This window comes from Daphnia pulex, chromosome 8 (genome assembly GCF_021134715.1).
Source record: "Daphnia pulex isolate KAP4 chromosome 8, ASM2113471v1".
Lineage (NCBI taxonomy): Eukaryota > Metazoa > Arthropoda > Branchiopoda > Diplostraca > Daphniidae > Daphnia > Daphnia pulex.
This window is the reverse complement of record NC_060024.1, coordinates 4,725,528-4,745,405: the sequence shown is the minus strand read 5'-3', so window position 1 is coordinate 4,745,405 and position 19,878 is coordinate 4,725,528. Positions and strand designations below refer to the sequence as shown.

The following is a 19,878-nucleotide window of genomic DNA, read 5'->3' as shown; positions in this document are numbered from 1 at the left end:
TGTGGGTACACTTCTAACGAGATTACTATAGAACGGCCTAGCTGAGAACCACATAATTTAATCTCTTTGCTAGTCGGGACTCTCCTCCGGAGGGTAAGCTTTAAGTGTTTCCAGCAGATTCGGAATAGTCCAAGACGAACTTCTTTAACTTCACTCGTAACAACGTCAGACATTTTCAACTTCAAGCACTTCCAGTTCTTATTCTATTGAGTCATGGACGCCGAGTGGCGTGTTTTATTTTTTGAGGGGGAGGGGACTAAAAAATTTGCAGGTATGACACACCATTGCCATCTCGAATTGAATATTTTTGAAAAAATTTGCTATTTTATCGATGAAAATCGTTATGCGTATCAGGGTAATACAATAATACCATAATCTCCTACTGAGCTCTCTGATTCCCCATTATGTAATAACAATTAAGGTAAATAAGTGGTAAAAGAGGAAAAAAAAAACTTTTGCGGGAAACGGCCGTAACGGTTTATATCTTGTCATTACGAGGGTTACGAACTTAATTGGAGATTCGAGGGCAAAAAATCGTTGAGCTGATACATTTTTTCAAGACATTTTTTTATTATTGGAAATGCATTGGTTTTTTTTTAAATTTTATCCATCAAAAGGCCACATTGCCAATCCAGCAGTCGATCAAATCATTAAAAAAAAAATACATTTTCATTCTCATTTCGTCAATCTAAATGTTTATCTAATGTTACAAAGCTCCTCTTCTAGTCTTCTATCCTAGTGATATAATTAAAACCCAGTTATAAAAGAAAGACACTTTGTCTTAAACTATCCAAGCAAATATTTCTTGATTCTTCCAAACGCATTATCTGCGGCATGTTTATCTTTCACCCAATATCTTTGAATGTAACTTTGGAACCACGGCACGGTGAAATTGTCCAACGCTTGTGACGTAACAATGTCTGTCAATTGGGATGGAATTCCTTGTGGTTTGGGATCGGCCATTTGGATGAGGTTGAAGCAAAATGATACGCAACTCTGTTTGCGGTAATAGAAAGGTTCCGAATGTAACGAACCTGACGTCGAGACTTGTCGAACTTATCACGTTCAATACAGAAGTTTGGCCAACAATTTCGGCCACAAAGGTGTAGGGCGTTTTACCAACAGATATCTCTGGTTTTTTAATATCGATGTGTTCTTCTGCTACTTTCAATGTGACATCCGCCGGTTTGATTCCGTTGTAATGGAGGAATTCTTCGTGGATGCCATTAATGGCTTCATTCGTGACGTTGACGATTTCGTATACGCCAGTGGGTCGGCATTTGCCTTCGTAGAAGAGATCCAATTCTTGATGGAAGACGAGGGATGCATTAACTCCATTCGTAACTGTGTTTACTACACCCAACTCTTTCTTGACATCTCCATCGGGCCAGAAGCTGATGTGATACTTGTCCGTCTGCAGGGCGGCGTGGCCATACGGATTACCCATTTTGGGAGACCAGATGTAGACAATCGGCATTTCTAATCTAAAAATGTAAGGTACGTGTAAATAATTAAGATGAATCTCATCGTACAGCTAATCATTTTTTTTTAGATAAAAATTAAATAGCTATTTAGGCATTTCATGAAACGGCGCTCGTTCATTTCCTTCTCGTTTGCCGCCATCTAGCCAATACTTTTTGAAGCTATCTTATTCACACGTTCTGTTTCAAAAGGGTATCTTAAATTTGATGTGAAATTTATTTTGTAACAATCGCCATTGATTCTTTGTGTACGATTTCTTCTCCTACTAGCCATGTCTTCCGGATCGAATCCGTCCCAATTGGTGGGCATTCCTGGCGTTGACGATCATATGCGCCAATAGGCAATCATGGATGGAAAATGTCTTTCTATAGCAACAGTTATTGCTACTTCAACTATTAGCTCACAAACTTATTTGTTATCAAGACGTCAAAACATTTATCGACTTGCCCTTTAGGCCGTTAGTCGCAAGTTAGTCGTGTCCGCACTCGTCCTTATCGGGCCGGTGACCAGATGAGCCAACATTTCCCAACAACCCAAACAACGGCAAAACCAAACTGTAAAAAGTGTCGAGATTAATTGTTGCGTAATAAAATCTTAACTTTCAACTAAAGACTAAAATCAGGCAGTAAATGATTCGTTGTTGTACTATTTTATATTTAGTCACTAATGTTACCTCACTCAATTCTTTTTATTTTCTTTTTCCAGAATCGAGACATTGCCCAGGTTGGTTTTCTATCGAGAGGGACTGAGGGGAAAGGCCGGCCAGCCAACATCAAAAGGTAAGAAGAAATAAGAGATGTTAAGGGGGTGAGTTTTTCTAATGAATACAAGCCCATCGGCATCTTGGAATATCCCCGCAAAGACAGCAAGCACACGACTAACAAGCTCTTTTTCTTCTTTTCTCCCTCGTTTCTATTGGGAAGGAACCGTGGAATTATAACAAGCCGCTAAGAGTTGGTTGTTGTGTAATGAAGGGAAAGAAACACGAGAAATCGAATGTTGACTGTAAAAAATCAGACGAGGGGGTGGAATAAGGGCGATAAAATGAGCTGGAAGACCCTAAAGGATCAGAGTATATTACTAAATCGGAGAATTCCACCATTTTTCTTTACTACACCTATCTTCCATCCGCCCCGATCCGGCAACGTTTTCAAATCGCTTTGCAGAAATATAAAAACGTTAACTTTTAACCTAGATCCTAAGAAGATGTTGTCGATGCCATATAAAGGGCTCGGTGCATTCTCCAAGGGATTCCTTCCGACTCTACCCTGTAAATGCAATAAAACCCCCCTAAAAAAGAATTGTAATAGTAGGAGAGGGATATGCTTTTATGGTCTCGTTTTCTACTTCAAGTTCCAGAAATTGCGTTCAGGGCCCCGGTTTTTTTTTTCTTTCGCCTTTTGGGTGTTCTTATACACATCCCCCGTACTGCATTACCCCTGCTCCGGAGAAAATTGCTATGAGTTCCAGTTATATAGGACCATAATGTTGACAGTCATTTCTATTTACAACAGTGATGTACACAGGCGTCTAAAGGAATTTTATTTTTTTTTTCAAATTTTTAGATTGTCCGGATGAGTGACAGGAATGTTTCACAGCCTCTCACCAGTTATGACCGATTGGTGCTGTTCGGTCCATTTCGCCCACCGTTCCATAAAATACGGTAAGATCCCAAGAGCTGTTGGTTAATTTCGCTTGAGCAGCGAGTGCGCTGTCCAAGCACGCAACCATATCTTTCACTCTCATCTCATGTAATTTCTTTCTGTGGGGAGGGGGGGGGGTTCGGAGTAGTTCGATTGGGAGAACCACTTATGTGTGTGTGTTTTGCTTCCACAGGAAAAGGAAGAGCAATTTTGGGACTTGTAAAGTATTTTTCCGCGCGCTCATCGGGCACGTGCCTCTTTCTCTCTATTCTTTTTCTTTCTTCCTTTCTTTCTACTCCAGCAAAGCGGTTATATACATGCTACAATGTTCAAGCTACGGATGAGGGCCCTGCATTCGTCGATCCGGCAACGATAGCTCTCTACACGGTGTAGGTCCATATATCAATCCACTTTAGAGCTTGTGGGAGTTTCCTCTTTCTCCAAGTCAGCAGGGAAGAGAAAGAAAAAGAGGAGATGATAAACCGGGAGAATTGGGGAGAAAGAGGGAAAAGTAGGCGGATGAAATTAGAATCTTTATGTTGTTCTCCGCAGAGAAACGGGCGAAAATATATAAGAAAAAAGAAGAATCGAATAGAGACTAAACGAATAGCTCAATCCATCGATACTAATTAGGGCGGCTCTTTTCTTCATTTTTACTTTGAGACTTTCTTTTCAGAACAATTAAAAGATGAAGAGTTTTCTCAACTTTAATTTCTTTTTCCCATCGTATCTTATCTACTTGCGGTGGTCAGATCAGCGCCAAAAATCGCCAAGCCCATCATCAGCTCGGTGATGGTCGATAATCTGTTGGCCGTTAATTCCGCGTCTCCAGAGGCTAGGCGCCGAGAGAAAACTGAGCCCGCTCGAAAAACAATATCCTGATGATGATGATCCTTTTCGCAATCTTCTTTTCAGGTACATTTCAGGCGCACCACCACCTGTATCTTTTTGAGATCTAAAAACCAGTAGTAGTAGTAGTGATGATGTATATACCCACCGGTCCGGTCCGGGCCGCGCAGTTTAGATTTTCTTACAGTTTCAAACTGATGTACATTCACATAAGTTTGAGGTATTGCCACATCTTCTCGAGAAGGTCGTCGAAATTCCATTTGTGATGGGCAGAGATGGGTACACAATGGGGAATTTTGTAAATGACATCCAATTCTTCGATGCTGATTTGGTCTGTGGAAATTTCAAAAACAATTAAACCAATATTTACAGAATATCATAAGAGTAAAATGTCGTGCCAATTTTGTTGAGTAGGTAGATGCAAGGGATGCAAGCTCGATTTCCCTCGATAATGTCAATCAAATCATCGGCCGTGGCGATGAGCGGAGAGTGACGTCAGCATTATGGATTCGATACTCGGACAGAATAGTTTTGACAATGTCCAAATCGAGCTCGCTTTGCGGTACCTTTGAAACAAAAAGAAACGTGAAAACTCTGTTCCTCATTAATTGAATAGAATGTAATTACGAGAGTTTGGAGATTGACACCACCCTTTTCCTTGCTGCGGAAGCTGATATTGGGCGGCTGTTTATTGAGACGAATGCCAAAGCCTTCGAGCTCACGCTGAATAATCTTCTTGTGCTGCAGAGGCTTCAGGACATCCAGCACAATAAAGATAAGGCTACAGGTTCGGGCTACAGCAATTACCTGCCGACCACGACCTTTACCATCCTTGGCACCTTCAATAATACCAGGCAAATCCAGCAACTAAAATATTTAAATGGAGAAAAAAGAATTAGATCAATAAGAAAATGTTTGGTATTATAGCTGCATATTATTGGAGCTATAACTGCATTAAATACCTGAATTGTTGCACCCTTGTAACGAATGCAGCCAGGGACTGTTGTCAGTGTAGTAAACTCATAGGCAGCCACCTCTAAATAAACTCCTGCCAAAGTGCTAAGGTGAGAAGGGTACTTTTACCCACTGACGGAAAACCTGGTTGACGAAGCACATTAAAATGACAAATTTTACTTTATTGAGGGTCTATGATGGGATTTACCAACAAACCCAATACAGCATCTCCCGTTTTAGCAACATTGAAACCTTCACCATGCCCACCTCCACCTGATTTCAGTGTCAAGACTTTTCTCCTTAGCTTGGCCAAACGAGCTTTGAGCAGACGTTGAGATGAGATGTTGAGCAGTCGCTTGTTTTCGTTAATTTTAGCCATCTGCAAATGCGAAAACAGTCCATCGTTACCAGGTAACCTAAATAAATGTGTCAAGTTTGGTAATCATACCTCGGCTTCGATAGCCGCAATTCTCTCCAAAACTCCACTCATTTTTCAATAGTTTATTGGTTATTCCTAATCTAAACAAAAACAAAAGATCAAAACCCGAAACATGCCGTAACTGGGAACGAAAAAAGCCTGGCACGGCGTCGAATCCGTTAGTAAAAAAAAAAAATGTGACAACTGACAAGACAATTCCGTCGTCTGCTCATTTCAGCGATGCCAGATTGATTTAAAAATCACTTACGTTTTTCATGAGAAAAAAAACGTATTAACGGTTTTTTTCATAATAATCTCTATCCCAAATGAATTGAAAATTTCCAGAAAAGAATAACAACGAATTAAATACGTAATAATGGTAGGACTGTGGCCCGGAGCTTATTGGGCGGGTTTTTTTTTAATGGGTTGCCTAGATGGGTTTTTCTTCAAACACGGGTTGGAGCGGGTTGGGCCAACAGAGTAAATGGGTTCGGCCCGGGCCAACCCATGGGTCAAAAAATATTAACAGGATGGGTCACGGCCCGGGTTTTTAACGGGTCAATCATACTTTTTCAGCATCTTTTCAGTCTGTTTATCAATAAATGGCAAAATTTCCTAACGTATAAAAATTGAATTTTTATTCTGTTTTAAATGAACCAAAAAAAATTAATACATGAGAATTGATGTAAACAAACATACATCAATGAAACGAAAAGAAACTTGGAAGTAAGTGTTGGAAGCAAAAATCCGAATTAACTGTAGTTATCGAACAAGTACAAAAAATTGTTTTTAAAAATCTTCTTCTTCTTCGTTTTCCAAAAGTTGAAAAGTAAGGTATCAAAGTTTTCTTCCAAGAAATCGTAGACTTCTTTTACCCCCACTAATCCTGCTTTGTACCATGAACGTAGACAGATTAGGGCTTCAACGGTCTCAGGCTTCAAGCTCATTCTCGAAATGCCAAAAATATCCTTGCCAACAGTAAAGGCCCTCTCGCTAGCTGCGCTTGTCGCTGGAATGCTGAGGAGATCTCTAGTCATTAAACAGCAAATTAAAAGATAGACTAATTGATACCTTTCAATGAGAGCTGAACTTGACTGATTGGTTATTTCTGTGCTTGTTGCAGGAAGCGCATCTGCATCATCCATCTCATTCTCATCATCACTTTCAATGCTAATGTTAATTGGTAAACATCTCTTTTTCCCAGCAGAATTGCTCGATTTAGACAAACTTTGAGGTTTACGCGATAACTGCTCGCCATTATTAGAAGTAGATTTACGTTTAGACATACTGCCTTCACCACTTCATGTGTTCTGCCTTTTGAAGCTCTAGCGCGTGTCAGCGTCTACTTAAAACGTGATGACTGAACATCGAATGTCTGCAACTCTGCATCTGCAATGCATGGATTTAAGCTATCCTATCCCTCCAGATCTTTCTGGCACTTTCTAGCTGTGAGATTCTTTATTTGACCAATAGATGGCGCCACATCTCGGGTTGACCCGCGGACCCGGCGGTTCGACCCATCACCCGCCCCGTTAAAAAAATGCCTCGATGGGTTGAGTCGGGTTGGGTTTTTTTTTCCTTTAGCCCGAACTTTGGCCCGGGCTTTCATGGCCCGGGCCACAGCCCTAAATAATGGCAACAAAACACAAAGTCGAGGAAGCCGAGAAAGTTCCTAGGTCGCGCGTCAATCTAGGGTATATAAATTCAAGGTTGACTTACATTGTTTAGTATTTCCTTTTACGTGCTCAAAAAAAGTAGTCGTACACACAGCGCCTGCGCTGCTGCCCTGAAAATAGAAACGGGAAAAAAGCGTTATAACATATTATTTTCGTTGTGCCCTGCGGTTCGGTGCTTTTCGAACGGTGCGGACGGCGGTGGCGAGCCGCGTTCAGTCAGCTCAGCACAGCCGTGACGATCACACGTTAATTCTTCCATCTCCCAACTTTTTCTTCTTCCACCAACCAAGTGTTTGCCGGTTTCAAAAATTTTCCTGAACTATAGTTCAGGAAAATTCTCGATTTTGACAACACAGCAAACTGCAAGCTTGCAGTTGTTCAAGCCAGCCACCTACTCTCTCATCGGGCAGTCCAACGGCCCCGCGGTTTTCTAGCCCCGCACTCGTCACTCGTCACTTGTCAATCACTCGATCCCACCCGATTCCAGCCATCGATCGATTGCTTTCTACTGGGCCTGCCTTTATCCACCCTATTTAATACTCATTACTCATCACTCATTATCTTGCATGTACCGATCTCGCACTACTACACCACGATACGGCTCGAGCTTCAAAATTCCTCCGCCAGGTGGCCGGCACTCACTTCTTCGGAACTCCAACAACGCCACTAGATGGATGCTGCTACCGGGGTATCGCTGTACGATGTTTCGCGTGCATAAGAAGACTGGACTTGAGTCGTCGAAATTGATTGTTTGGGAACATCAACTGTGAAGGCCAATGCAAGCAGCTGAAGCATCCCATATTTGACATTCTTGATATTCTCAATATTTCTTCCAGCTCTGGGCAAGACAATTTATACGCCATTTACAACTCACTGACCAGCGAGGCGCCAGCTGTCTTTCTTTTCTTTCTAAGCTCACAGATCCATACGGCAATTTTCCGTCTAACTTTTTCATCGTGGCACAGCTAGCGTATCGGACACTCCAGCCCCTGATGCCAGCCAATGAAGTAACCGTAAAAGAGAAGAAGAAACCGTGCGGGAACGTACGACACGACACGACCATCTTACCTTCACGCCAACATGGAGAGAGCCTGTGCCAACAGCGCCTGTAGCAAATCCTTCATCTGCCACAACAAAAACAAGAAGTTTTGCTCCACGCAATGCTACCCATCCGTCATCCGCGCGGCTGCTAAACGGGCCGAAAAGCACGGTGCCCTGGTGGAAGCGGCCGGCAGCGTCTCTCCGGGAACCGCCTCTGCTACACCGGCTTCTTCTACTACTCCGCCAAACTACTACGAGTCGCCTGAGCACACATCCTCTAGTAAGACAGGGGATGATTCCTGGATCCCCTCTCCACATCCGGGCTGTTCTCCTCCCACGATGCGACCTGGCAGGCCCAGACGAGTCCCTGCTCCACCCACCATCACTCCTACGGCTAACTTCCCACTGGCAGGCATTGATGCTCCACATCCGGCTCTTCTCCCTTCACACGTTAGGCCACAGCCAACGCCTCCAGCGACAAGACGAGCTCCTGTTCCACCTACCATCAATCTGCCAGCATGCGATCCTCACCAAGGCCCTGTCGTCGTTCCATACCAGCCAACTTCTTCGCCTCACTCTCCTCTCGGGACTTCGCCAACCATGAACTCCGGCGCTTCCAGTCCCTCCTTCGAACTAGGAGTAGACGATCTGGACGGCAGCTTGCCTGACGACGAAGACGGTTCAACTCCTGCCAACCTCTTCTACGAACACTGGGCTCCCATAATCGTGGAGTGCTCCTCCAGGACTGAGTTGGACACGATCGCATCTGATCTCGCTGCCGACTGGCACTCTCGCACTTCGAAGGACGACTCATCTAGCAGTGAGGCCTCCAGACCTCCTCGTCCTCCTCGTCCTCCACGTACGTCACCTCAAAGGTCCAACACGAATAGGCACCAGTCCAGGCAACAACAGCGGATCCGTCAGAAGAACAATGCCAAGCGATGGGAGGCGGCCAGCAAACTCCAAGCTCTCTTCAAAAGATACCCGAAGAGGGCCGTACGCAAGGTTCTGGGCGAGATATCGCAGTGCTACACCGGCTCCATCGACTCCGCCACACTCTTCCTCAAGGCCACCTATGAGCAGCCTCGCCCTCCGGAAGCGGACGTCATGGAAGCGAAAGCCGCGTACGACGCATGCTCCTGGGCCCCTCTGTCCGATGACGACCTCTCCTTGCTCTCTCTTCCACCATCGAGCCAGGAGGTCGCATACAAGCTCAAACGGGCCTCCAATACTTCTCCTGGAGCTGACGGCGTTGAATACAAAGACATTCTTCGTCTGGACCCATTTGGGCGGCTGCTTGAGCTCCTCTACGCTGCGGTCTGGCTCTACGGCATTCCTGCCTGTTGGAAATCGGCTCGCACCATCCCGGTATACAAGAAAGGCCCTACTGACGACTATGGCAATTTCAGGCCCATTTCTCTGCTTTCCACCATATACAAGCTCTTCTCGAGCTCCATTGCATCCCGCCTTACCGCAGTCGCGTCCGACAATGACTGGTTGTCATTGGAGCAGAAGGGCTTCCTTCCTGGGGTCCATGGAATAAAAGAACACACCATGCTGCTGGAATCAGCCATCGAACAGGCCAAGCTCAAGAAAAGCCGACTTACCATCTGCTGGCTTGACCTTGCCAACGCTTTTGGCTCGCTCCCCCACGATTTCCTCCATCAACTCTTTCAGAGTCTTCCGATCCCGACAGAGCTCCGTGACATCCTCACTGACATCTACACCAACAGCACCTTCCAGTTTGTTGTCAACAAGGAACTGGTCACCATTCAACCCACGTCCGGTGTCCGTCAGGGAGATGGGCTAAGCTCCATCATATTCAACCTTGCCGCTGAGCCCCTCATCCGCTGCGCCAAGGCTCCTACCAACCATGGCTTTACTCTCTTCGGCTCCCTGCTGAAGGCCACTGCTTACGCGGATGACGTCGCCCTCATCGGATCCTCTCCTGATCAGCTTCAGCCTACTCTTGACGCCATGCTTGCTGTGGCAGCGAAACTTGGGCTCAGGTTCAACGTCGCAAAATGCTCTTTCCTCTCCCTGTCCAAGGGTAAGGCCACCAACTCATCTCTCCTGCACATTCATGGCACCTCTCTTCGCTGCTTGGAGGAAGGTGAGAGCGAGTGCTACTTAGGAGTCCCCATGGGCACTCGTCTAACATTTCGACCCGTCTGTGATCTGCCCGACAAGCTGACTAAGGTCGCCGATTCAGACTTGGCGCCTTGGCAAAAACTGAAGGTTTACAGAGCCCACCTACTGCCGTCTCTCTCTCACCATCTCGCCACAGGGAGGGTCCTTCGCGGTTTTCTCGACGAGATGGATGCTCGCTGTGCCGAATTCCTCCGTTTCGTGGCCAACGTCCCCCACACTGCTCATAACGGCTTCCTCTATTCCGATCGCAGGGCTGGCGGCTTAGGTGCCTCTCAACTGGCTAAAGATTCGGACATCTGGATCATCGCTCGTGCCGCTCAACTCCTCGATAGCAACGATCCGGTGGTCCGCCTCACTACCAGAGCCCAGCTCAGCCAAAACATCTCCAGGGGATTCAACGGCAAGCCGCCTGATCCGCTGCCCCTCTCTAACTACCTCTCTGGTTCGGTAGAAGGCGGACTCCACGACACCCGTTTCTACAGGTGTGGCTCCAATACCTGGTCCCGTGCCAGGAAATCAGCACGAAGACTTGAAGTTAGGATCGATGTATCCGGCGATGAATCGACCAAAGTGATCGCCGACGACGTCTCCTGCCTCTCGCTGAAAGCTGTAAGGGGCCTCCGCTCAGTCATCCGGAAACGCTGGACAATCTCCCTCACAAATGCCTTGCATCAGGGCAGGGTAGCAAGGGGGCTACTACTCGACCCATCTAACGACATTGCCCGCCTCTCATCTCATCGGACCTGCCTCTCATTCAACGAGTGGAATCTCATCCACAAGAGCCGCCTCGGCCTGCTTCCGCTCCTCGGGAATCCTGGTTACTCTGCTCCCAACACCAAGTGCAGGAGATGCAAGGTTGATGCCGAGACTACCTCACACGTAACCAGCCACTGCCGCAGTAATCTTCCGGCCATTGGCCGCCGACACGACCTCGTGCTGGCGGAAATTGTGAAAACCATCACCAGGGCCGGCCATGCAGCGTCTGTCAACAGAGTCTTCCCTGGCTCAACCCTGAGGCCGGACATAGTCATCTCCTCGACCGACCCACCAACAATAATTGATCTCACCATCACCTTCGACGCTCCCGAGTCCCTCGACGCTGGCCATGCCAGAAAAATAGAGAAATACAGCTGCCTGGGGTTAACTCTGCCCTTCGTTATTGGCGCCTTGGGATCCTGGCTCCCCTCAAACAACGCAGTGGCCGTCGCCCTCAACATCCCCCCGGCTCCTTGGCGCCGCCTCCGGAGGAAGTGCCGTCTGATGGCCATCCAGGGATCTGTCTCCATCATTCATCGCCACATCCGCGGACATGGGGATGACCAGGAAGCCAATATTCCGGCTCCTTAATGGATTTGCATGTAATTATATGGCATGTATTGCATGTACTTGTTCTGTATCGTTGCATCGTAGTGTTTTATATCTCGTTTTTCATCGCTCTGCATATTATTTCCATTGTTCCATCTCTCGTCTACCTTCGTCTAGTCAATTGAAATTCCCCATCGTACATCTACTACTCTCTTATAATGATATGTCTTTGTCACGCCGTCGTGAAATACAGCTCTATGTCTCAGGAAAATTCTCGATTTTGACCAAAATCTGGATTTCGTTTAAATTATACCTTTTCGACCCCAAATTTCATGGAGTTCACGAATATTTTGTTTGTTTGATCATCAGCTCAATGGTTAAGGCGCTATCGCTTACTTCCGGTCTACTTCCGGAAAATTTGCATAAAACTAACAAGTGAGCTTTGTTCTCGGTAGAGTTCTAAAGATTCCGTGCTAGGTTTTGGCAAACAAAAATCATGTTTTCAAGTTTTGTGACTATCTAAAGGTTAGCCCTTTAGATACTGAGATTTAGATGTGTCAAACAGACGGCGTGATGATTGTAAGTTATGGGCTAATGGCGGTTCGTTGTCAAAAGTTTAGCTGTAGCTATTTTCTTCGTAAATTACCAATAAATTTGTAAGTAAATTCGATTGATTTCGTGTGGAATTTGCTGAGCATGTGTTCTTTTTCTTGAATATGTTGGATAACCTAAATATCATTAATTTGCAGGAGAAAACGTGAAAGAGGCTTGCAGGTTGCAGGCTACTGTCAACTTTTTTTTGCCAAAATCATTGTATGCCTGCTGAATATGTCATCCAAATGATACAGCATACAAGTATTAATCAACACTAGCTTTATTAAAGTATTGCTAAAACATATTCTTTTCATCTTTGGTAGGATTCAACACAATTATCGGCTGATTTTCATTGGGCTCGCTAGATCACCATAACCCCAGTTTGGAGTTTGGACCAATGTTGGCCTTAGCAACATCTTTTTCAACCAACTTCACATTGGCAGTGTTGTGGTATTATATTCTTATTTCAGAAATGAAACTTTATGTTGTGTCATAACTTGAACATTCTGTCGTAGAGAAAGCTGTGACCAAAGTAATTTTCTCTGGATTCATTCCATCTATTGGAGAACTTGAGAATGGGAACTACTACTTCTACTGGGGAAACCTGATTGGTGTCAACTCATCATGTGTAAGTTCAGTTGGTATGTCCTGAATTGAATTCTTGTTATTATCTTGTTGTTCTTGATCTCCATGTAGGTAGTAGCCAAGAGGTGAACATCGAAAGGGGGTTGGCATCTCTACGACATCAATTTGGCGTTGACATCTCTACGACATCAATTTGGCGTTGACATCTCTACGACATCAATTTGGCGTTGACATCTCTACGACATCAACTTGGCGGTGACATCCGACATGTGCTTCGCAGATCATCTATTGTTATTGGTATGATGTTTTGTTAGTTAACCCGTTGTCTGCCACGCCTTTGTTCTCCCCTAGCTCTTTAGCACGGGCCGCGCTGTTCGGTCTCGTGGTTTTCATGCCGCGGGGTCGGACAGTCGCACCAGCCCCAGATTCGCCGAAAGGCCCCGTTAGGCAATGCACCATAGGGACTTCCCCCTTGTCGATGCGGTGATGGATTCTAGAGGTTGTGCATTCCATCTTCTCCTGTCACCGTGTCAGCCCGGACTTGTCAGCAATGGCAAGTCCCACCTTGGTCATGGATCCTTCAGACATGGCGCGTAGAGAGTAGAGAACAACCTACGGGTTGTATGGCGTGGCAGCCAACGGGTTAACTTAAGTGTATGTATGTGTCTATGTGTCTATGTGATTGTAAAATGTGGTGGAATTGTGGGTGGAGGTGGGACAATAAAGCAATTCCTTTTAAAGTTTTTTGTTTGCTGTGTCTTATAACTTATAATAAAATCATGTTTAGCACTTGACTTGTATGTTTCTTACAACTTTGAAGTTTTACATAAGTTATAATCAGAAGTGGCTGATCATCTCCAGACTCTTTAAACAAACTTCTACAAGGAACCAAACACTATCTGCAACTCTGCTATCTGCAATTCCTGTGGCACAGCAATTTCAGGTGAACACCAGTGAGCACAGCTACTTCAGTTCTTTTTCTTCAATCCTGTATCAGCTATAATCACATCTCTCAACTGGAAACAGGCGGAAAAACCACTGCACAGGCATAGTTTAAGTATCATCAAGTCCTATGGGGAAAAAGGAATATTATTTTCCATGATCAAACATAAGATGCAAAAGAAATTGTGTAAAACAAATGACATCAGACATTTTTCCAAGATTCCATTGGCATTTGGCAATGAAATTTTAAATGGAGATTAAATCCCAGGAAAAGAGAATTCTGTACATCTGATTCTTAAGGGTTAGAAAAAGTTTGCAATACAGAGAGGAAATTTTTGTTCTAGTTTGATCAAAAGAAAGTTGTTAACTCAAAGGAAGCTGATTGCTATCTGATATCTTTCACGGAAGCTATTGTTTGGAAGCAAGAAATAGCACCACTTATTGTCTACATCAGATCAGAGTTTACTTGTCAGTTGAATTTAAAAAAAAAAAGACGCAAGACTTCCCAAGTTACAACCAATAAATTCAATCAACTTACCATTTCAAAAAGTCTTCCTGCAATCCTGCAATGACACTTCAGGATAACACCAGCTCAATAAACTGCATGCAGCAGCAGCAGCAGCTCAACTTGACAAGATCACGCCTTTCACCATCTGGCTGCAACAAAACCACTGTGGCCATGATGGCAGCCATGAAGCTCAGACTTTGTTGAGTTCTCACGTTCTGCAACAGGATCTCCAACCTGAACACCAACTAAAAAAATTTATAGCATTATTGCAGGGATATTTATCAACAAAATTACTCTGCTACCTCTGTAGAGTTTCTGCGTGAGATGAGACTACATCCGAACAAGTACAGCCGTAGTCTATGGTACAGCTAACAACGGACGACATTTTGGCAAAATGGAAAGCAGTTTCAGTCCACGTGATCGATTATTTGGCCATCAACTTATAGATGTTTTTGAGATGATGGAGGTTTTTCTTGACCCTTCCCTTGTTGCTGAACCTGACTTAACAAGGTAATAGATTCTGTTTCTGTGTTAAATTTTGAACAAGTATTATTAAATATATATCCGCCAGAGAGATTATAGAATATCCACCTGGATGGATCGAGGTGAATTAAGAAGAACTTCTTGTAAAAAAATAGTAGTTTGTGAATTGCTGGTGAATCCTACAACCGAACAGCCCTTCGTAATGAAAGCCACATCAATTGATTTTACATTAAAATCTGTGTCTTTCTACATACTTGGAAAACTAATGCCTTGTCCCAGCAATACTGTTCCGTTTGAGACAATTTTCGACATCAATTCAGCCTTAGATTCTTTTCACCGGAAGAAAGTTTGTAAAGGATTCAAATGTGATTCATCTGGCTTCGTTAAGTAAGCCTCACCAGGGTTTATGGTCAATGGTTCTTTGAATTCGAAACTTTATGTATTATCTATATTACAAATTGTTTGTTAAAACGTGATTTTAATCAATTTAGATGTGGTTTTCTTATTTCCACGATGGTGATGATTTTCCTGTAATGAAAAATTTGTTTGCCGCATATCAATTAAAGGAATGTGCAAATCTTAACCGTTATATTGATTTGCAAAGAAAGATAATTCATCCAGTGAGTAGCCGAAGCACGAATCCTACAGTTGTTCAAGAACGCCACACTGTTGACGCAACTGATCCATATTTTTTGTGAGTTAGAAAAATATAAAAATAAAAAAGTTGTCTTAATTTGTAATTTTCATAATTGTCATCCATTTGAAATTCAATGCAATCATCAATTACCAACAATGACGAAATAACGCAAAACTACGGAGAATATCTGAAATAAAGCACAGATCCTACTCAACACGACTTCTTCCTTGCTGGAGAGGAGAAGCAGAAAATCGTAATTAAAGAAAGGATGGCGTGTACAAAATTGATTAAACAGAAGGTTGAAACAAAAAATGACAGTGAAATGATATACCTTTGCCACAAAGGTGTTTTGAATTTTTGAATTTATATTTGAAAACAGAAAACTAAACCGGAAATTAGGTTAGGAACTCGAATGTTTGCCTGTTCTTGTGAACTACCTGGCTTTCTTCAATGATTTGGGAGAACTTCTTCAATTCCCTCTTCTTTATGTGTAAGCCAAGGCTGGGAACACACGCATGTTTAGTCGTGTATTACGTAAAAGTGATAGATGACGATACCAAATCAATGCTAGCTCTTATTGGCTTTCGTCTTTGCTGAAGGAGTGGAGGAAAAATTTGAACCAACTATCCTTCAGCACATTCACGAATACCTTTCAGGTGAATATTCTCCAGATGATTGCTCTTAAGATGAATAAACTAACATCTTAGGCGAAACCAATGATGAAGTCATTGCAGGTTTTAGTGCATCATATTCTGATGTGGTTTCCAGAAAAATCATAGAAAACGGTATAACTGGAGAAATGTTTTTTAATTGAATTTCATTAACAATTATTCAGTAATGCAATTTTTAGAATCAGCGTATCTCGTGTCAAATAGTGATGAACAGAAGTTTAACACGACACGTAACAATCTCTTTGATGCTGCTGGATTATCCATTTCTTCGAATCACATTCCAGTACTTGAGTCAGACGTACTATCAACTTGCAAGGCTGTTTCATCTGGCAACTGTGTTGAACTTTACTCTGTTGGGCATGGATTAAAAGTTTTTTTCAAATCAAGAAACAGGCACAGATATTGGTGAAATAGGTTCAAAACTTTCTTCATCCCTTAGTCTAATGGGTTTTGAAGAGCAAACGTCACCCATAGAACCAAATCAAAAGTTATCCACATCCGTCACTAGGAATGAAAGGTGTCTGCCGTTCCTTATTGCAAGTTCCGAAACTTCCCGACATGAAGCCGTAATTGATCAAACTATTTTTAATTCCGGTTGAAAGGAAATTTGAAAATTCCAAAGTATGTGAAGTTTTTATGATCAGTTGTTTACAATGTCATTGCATGCACAGCTACAGTAATAAGTATTGTGCGTTAAAGAAAACTGTGTTAAGCGAATGTTGACGCTATATTTTTCATTGTTGGAATACAAGGAAAAGTTTAAGTAGGATTACACATTCAAATAAATACAGATATGAACATTTCTAATTGGAAATGTTGCAAGGAAAAAATATGTAATTATCTTCATAGCAGCACTATTTACCGTCTTCACAAAGAACATTAGCAACCAAATGGTCTATTGAAATATAGCATACACCATTAAAAAATCAGTTTAGAGCTTTGTAATTGAAAATTTGTTAATAGGCAAAATTACCGGAATTGAGTGAATCTCCGAGATAGCTAATGATAGAAACCAACTTGTAATTTGCAGTTTTTTTGTCGATTGCGTTGTCTTCAAACATGAAGGACAAACTCATAGTCATGGGTGCATGGATGAGATAAGATATAGCCGAAGCCTACGATTATTTGAACCGGCAATCAGCACAACAAAAAGTAAATATCATCATCTATCAATTTGTACCGGAAATTAGGACTACAAAACGGGAAAAATAACATCGTGAATAGGTGCAGTTTTTCATATTCCATATTCCATTTATCTATGGATCGTAGAAAAATCTATACTTGCGAGCTAACCTACTTAAATTTTGGGTCGTGGTGGTTATTTTTTGGGTGACATCTTGGCGTAATAAATGCTTCTCGGAAATCATTGTTTGGAATATTTTTAACAAAACCCGTCTTCACTTGAGACAAACTTTTTCTTGTCAACTAAGTTTACGAAACTTGCACTTTGTATTGTGCTAGAAATTCTTACTGAGTTCGTATACAAAATAAGTCTAATTAGACTAGTGCAATTTTAATTCTACACAGTGGTAAACAATATCGTAAACCCCAAACATGAGAAGGAATCGACGTTGCCAGATTGCTTGATAGGAGTTTGTAATTTGTAAATGTTTTTTAAATATGTAACGGATTGGGAGAAGAGATTAATCATGTAGATAGTTGTCTGTGTCATGCTATTTAACAAGCGATCCACGAATCAAGTAGACCAAAATCCCGGAGCGGCTTTCCAGATCTAAATCCGGAAAAGGCCTTAAAAATATAAAAATAATATAATCATGTTCGTCTCTGCACGCCGGATTTACCTGCGTTTGCAGAAAGACGAATTTCCCACCCGTTTACGAGATATTAAGCGTTAAAGTGTGGATTTTTTGAATTTTGTCAGAAATGGGGGGTGCTTTGACATCACTTTTCTGAAAAGCGAAGTAGCTATAGAAAAAACTAATTGTATAAAAAGGTTTATTGCTATCTCAACTAACAAAATCCAAAAGGAATTTTCTTTCCGGATTTTATTGGTTGAGATATGGCAAATTTACTGAGAGGCTCATTTTTCCCTTTTCCCTCTCTGTCTGGCAGCCATTTTTTTGTACTCTCCGCCGCGCTCCTTGCGGAAGCAAGCAGAAGGTTTTATCTGCTGGCCTTCATTTTAGACCCATAGAAGTTATATCGGCCTTCATATTTAGGGGAACCAAGCTGGCTTCCGCAAGGGGCGCGGAGGAGAGTACAATAAAAATGGCTGCCAGACAGAGAGGGAAAAGGGAAAAATGAGCCTCTCAGGAAATTAGTCATAACTCAACCAATAAAATCCGGAAAGAAAATTCCTTTTGGATTTTGGTGGTTGACATAGCAATAAATCTTTCTATAAAATTAGTTTTTACTCTAGCTCCCCCGCTTTTCCGAAAAGCGATGTCAAAGCACCCCCCATTTCTGACAAAATTCAAAAAACCCACACTTTAACGCTTAATATCTCGTAAACGGGTGGGAAATTCGTCTTTCTGCAAACGCAGGTAAATCCGGCGTGCAGAGACGAACATGATTATATTATTTTTATATTTTTAAGGCCTTTTCCGGATTTAGATCTGGAAAGCCGCTCCGGGATTTTGGTCTACTTGATTCGTGGATCGCTTGTTAAATAGCTGTGTTTGCAAAGTAAAAGTTAAACTGGTGGTTAAATTGAGATAAAAAGATTTGTTTGGATTTGCGATCTGGTGGTTGACTTATAGGTACATTATTGAGAAAAAAAATGCTTTTAAAAATTTTAACTGAAAATTAATAGAAATTTGTATTCAATTACTTTTAAATTTACAGTAAATTTAGCCTATTTTAACTCGGGCAAATCATTTGATCACATTACTGGCTAGACTGTTGTCCTTTCCAAATTTCCTCCATTGCTACCTGTACTCGGCTGTACGTCTCATCCTATGCTAAAAAACTTAGAAGAAGTAGTTATGTGTTGATGTTCTTTTTAAATGGATGCGCGTTGCCATTTATCTAGATCCATATGTTGTAATAGACCAATCAAGTTAAATAATAAATCGAGATAAACGCATTTTTGTGTTTGTTCAGTATACGTCATTTTTCCGTTTTTTTGGTTAAAAAATGTTATAGGGACTCCAACAATTCTCCAATTCCATATCATAAACTCATCATGAAAGAAAACACAGTTGCTTGTTTTTGTATTGAAAATTTAAGGAAGAGAGCCAGCGGTAGCGTGTTTATTAGTTGTAGTGTTAGTTGTTGGGGGAAACTCTTAAAAAGATCATTTAATCGAGTTTATCGGAACTTAACCATATTCAGTATCTACTTTTTCTTCTTTTATTGATCATTTCAATTACGCATTGATTGTCCCTATACGGAATGCCACTGGAAGATCGGCTGCGAGATACTGATCGTGAACGGGATTTAGAAAATTATTTATTTTTTTGTTTGTTAACTCGTGTAAAATGAAGAAGAGTGAGATACCGGTACATCAGCCAAATAACTTCGCGTCACTTTCATGTTTTCTAGATTTGATTGTTTTAATTTGTTTTTGAAATTTTGTTGAAATTAAATTTTGCGCATAAGAAACATATTTTCCAACATGTGCGGTTGGGTAAACCCATTTGGTTGCCAAACCAAATGATGCCGTTTAGAAACACAATTCTTTATGCTTTCCCTCTCTCTCTCTTTGGTTTTTTTTTTATGTAAGTCAATCCTTTTCCTCACTCACTGATTTTTTACACTTAATTGTGATAAGTACTTCAAGATCACATTATTATTTGTTCCCTTGGTACATACATGTATACTATACTCCTACCATTATTACTATGCATGTTTTTGTCTGTGAGTTAATATATTGGCTAACATGTGAATTACACAATGTGTTTCAACAAATCTTTCTAAATTTATTTTGTAGTTCGAGAAAATCTGTGCTTCTTCTTTGGACTTATCTTTCTTCCATCC

General features: G+C 42.2%; 2 protein-coding genes, 3 long non-coding RNA genes and 1 pseudogene across 5 annotated transcripts; 3 read left to right on the top strand and 3 right to left on the bottom strand.

The window, feature by feature from the left end:
- The first annotated feature begins 2,186 nt into the window (after positions 1–2,186).
- Positions 2,187–4,268, top strand: LOC124199336. The gene is made up of 3 exons (XR_006876786.1): positions 2,187–2,261; positions 3,048–3,145; positions 3,878–4,268. It is a non-coding gene; the product is annotated as an uncharacterized LOC124199336 (long non-coding RNA).
- On the bottom strand, positions 4,173–5,485 carry LOC124199334 (annotated as a pseudogene).
- Positions 5,486–6,084: 599 nt separating this feature from the next.
- On the bottom strand, positions 6,085–6,968 carry LOC124199335. Its single transcript, XM_046595148.1, has 2 exons — positions 6,418–6,968; positions 6,085–6,363 (listed from the first exon to the last, which is right to left on the bottom strand). Exons 1-2 carry the CDS (start codon positions 6,630–6,632, stop codon positions 6,099–6,101), a joined length of 480 nt encoding a protein of 159 aa, XP_046451104.1. The 5' UTR covers positions 6,633–6,968; the 3' UTR covers positions 6,085–6,098.
- Positions 6,969–8,102: 1,134 nt separating this feature from the next.
- Positions 8,103–11,561, top strand: LOC124200549. The gene has a single exon (XM_046596817.1). The coding sequence runs from the start codon at positions 8,103–8,105 to the stop codon at positions 11,559–11,561; it is 3,459 nt and encodes a 1,152-aa protein (XP_046452773.1).
- A 527-nt stretch (positions 11,562–12,088) lies between these two features.
- On the top strand, positions 12,089–12,546 carry LOC124199333. Its single transcript, XR_006876785.1, has 3 exons — positions 12,089–12,175; positions 12,269–12,374; positions 12,437–12,546. It is a non-coding gene; the product is annotated as an uncharacterized LOC124199333 (long non-coding RNA).
- A 934-nt stretch (positions 12,547–13,480) lies between these two features.
- On the bottom strand, positions 13,481–14,577 carry LOC124199332. The gene is made up of 2 exons (XR_006876784.1): positions 14,451–14,577; positions 13,481–14,393 (listed from the first exon to the last, which is right to left on the bottom strand). It is a non-coding gene; the product is annotated as an uncharacterized LOC124199332 (long non-coding RNA).
- Positions 14,578–19,878: the final 5,301 nt, after the last annotated feature.

Excerpts from the sequence above, each read along its gene's own strand:
- LOC124199335 (XM_046595148.1), bottom strand. The coding sequence starts at position 6,632 with ATGTCTAAACGTAAATCTACTTCTAATAATGGCGAGCAGTTATCGCGT. Across the intron at positions 6,364-6,417 it reads AGTTCAGCTCTCATTGAAAG|CATTCCAGCGACAAGCGCAG; the intron begins GTATCAATTAGT and ends AGATCTCCTCAG.
- LOC124200549 (XM_046596817.1), top strand. The coding sequence starts at position 8,103 with ATGGAGAGAGCCTGTGCCAACAGCGCCTGTAGCAAATCCTTCATCTGC.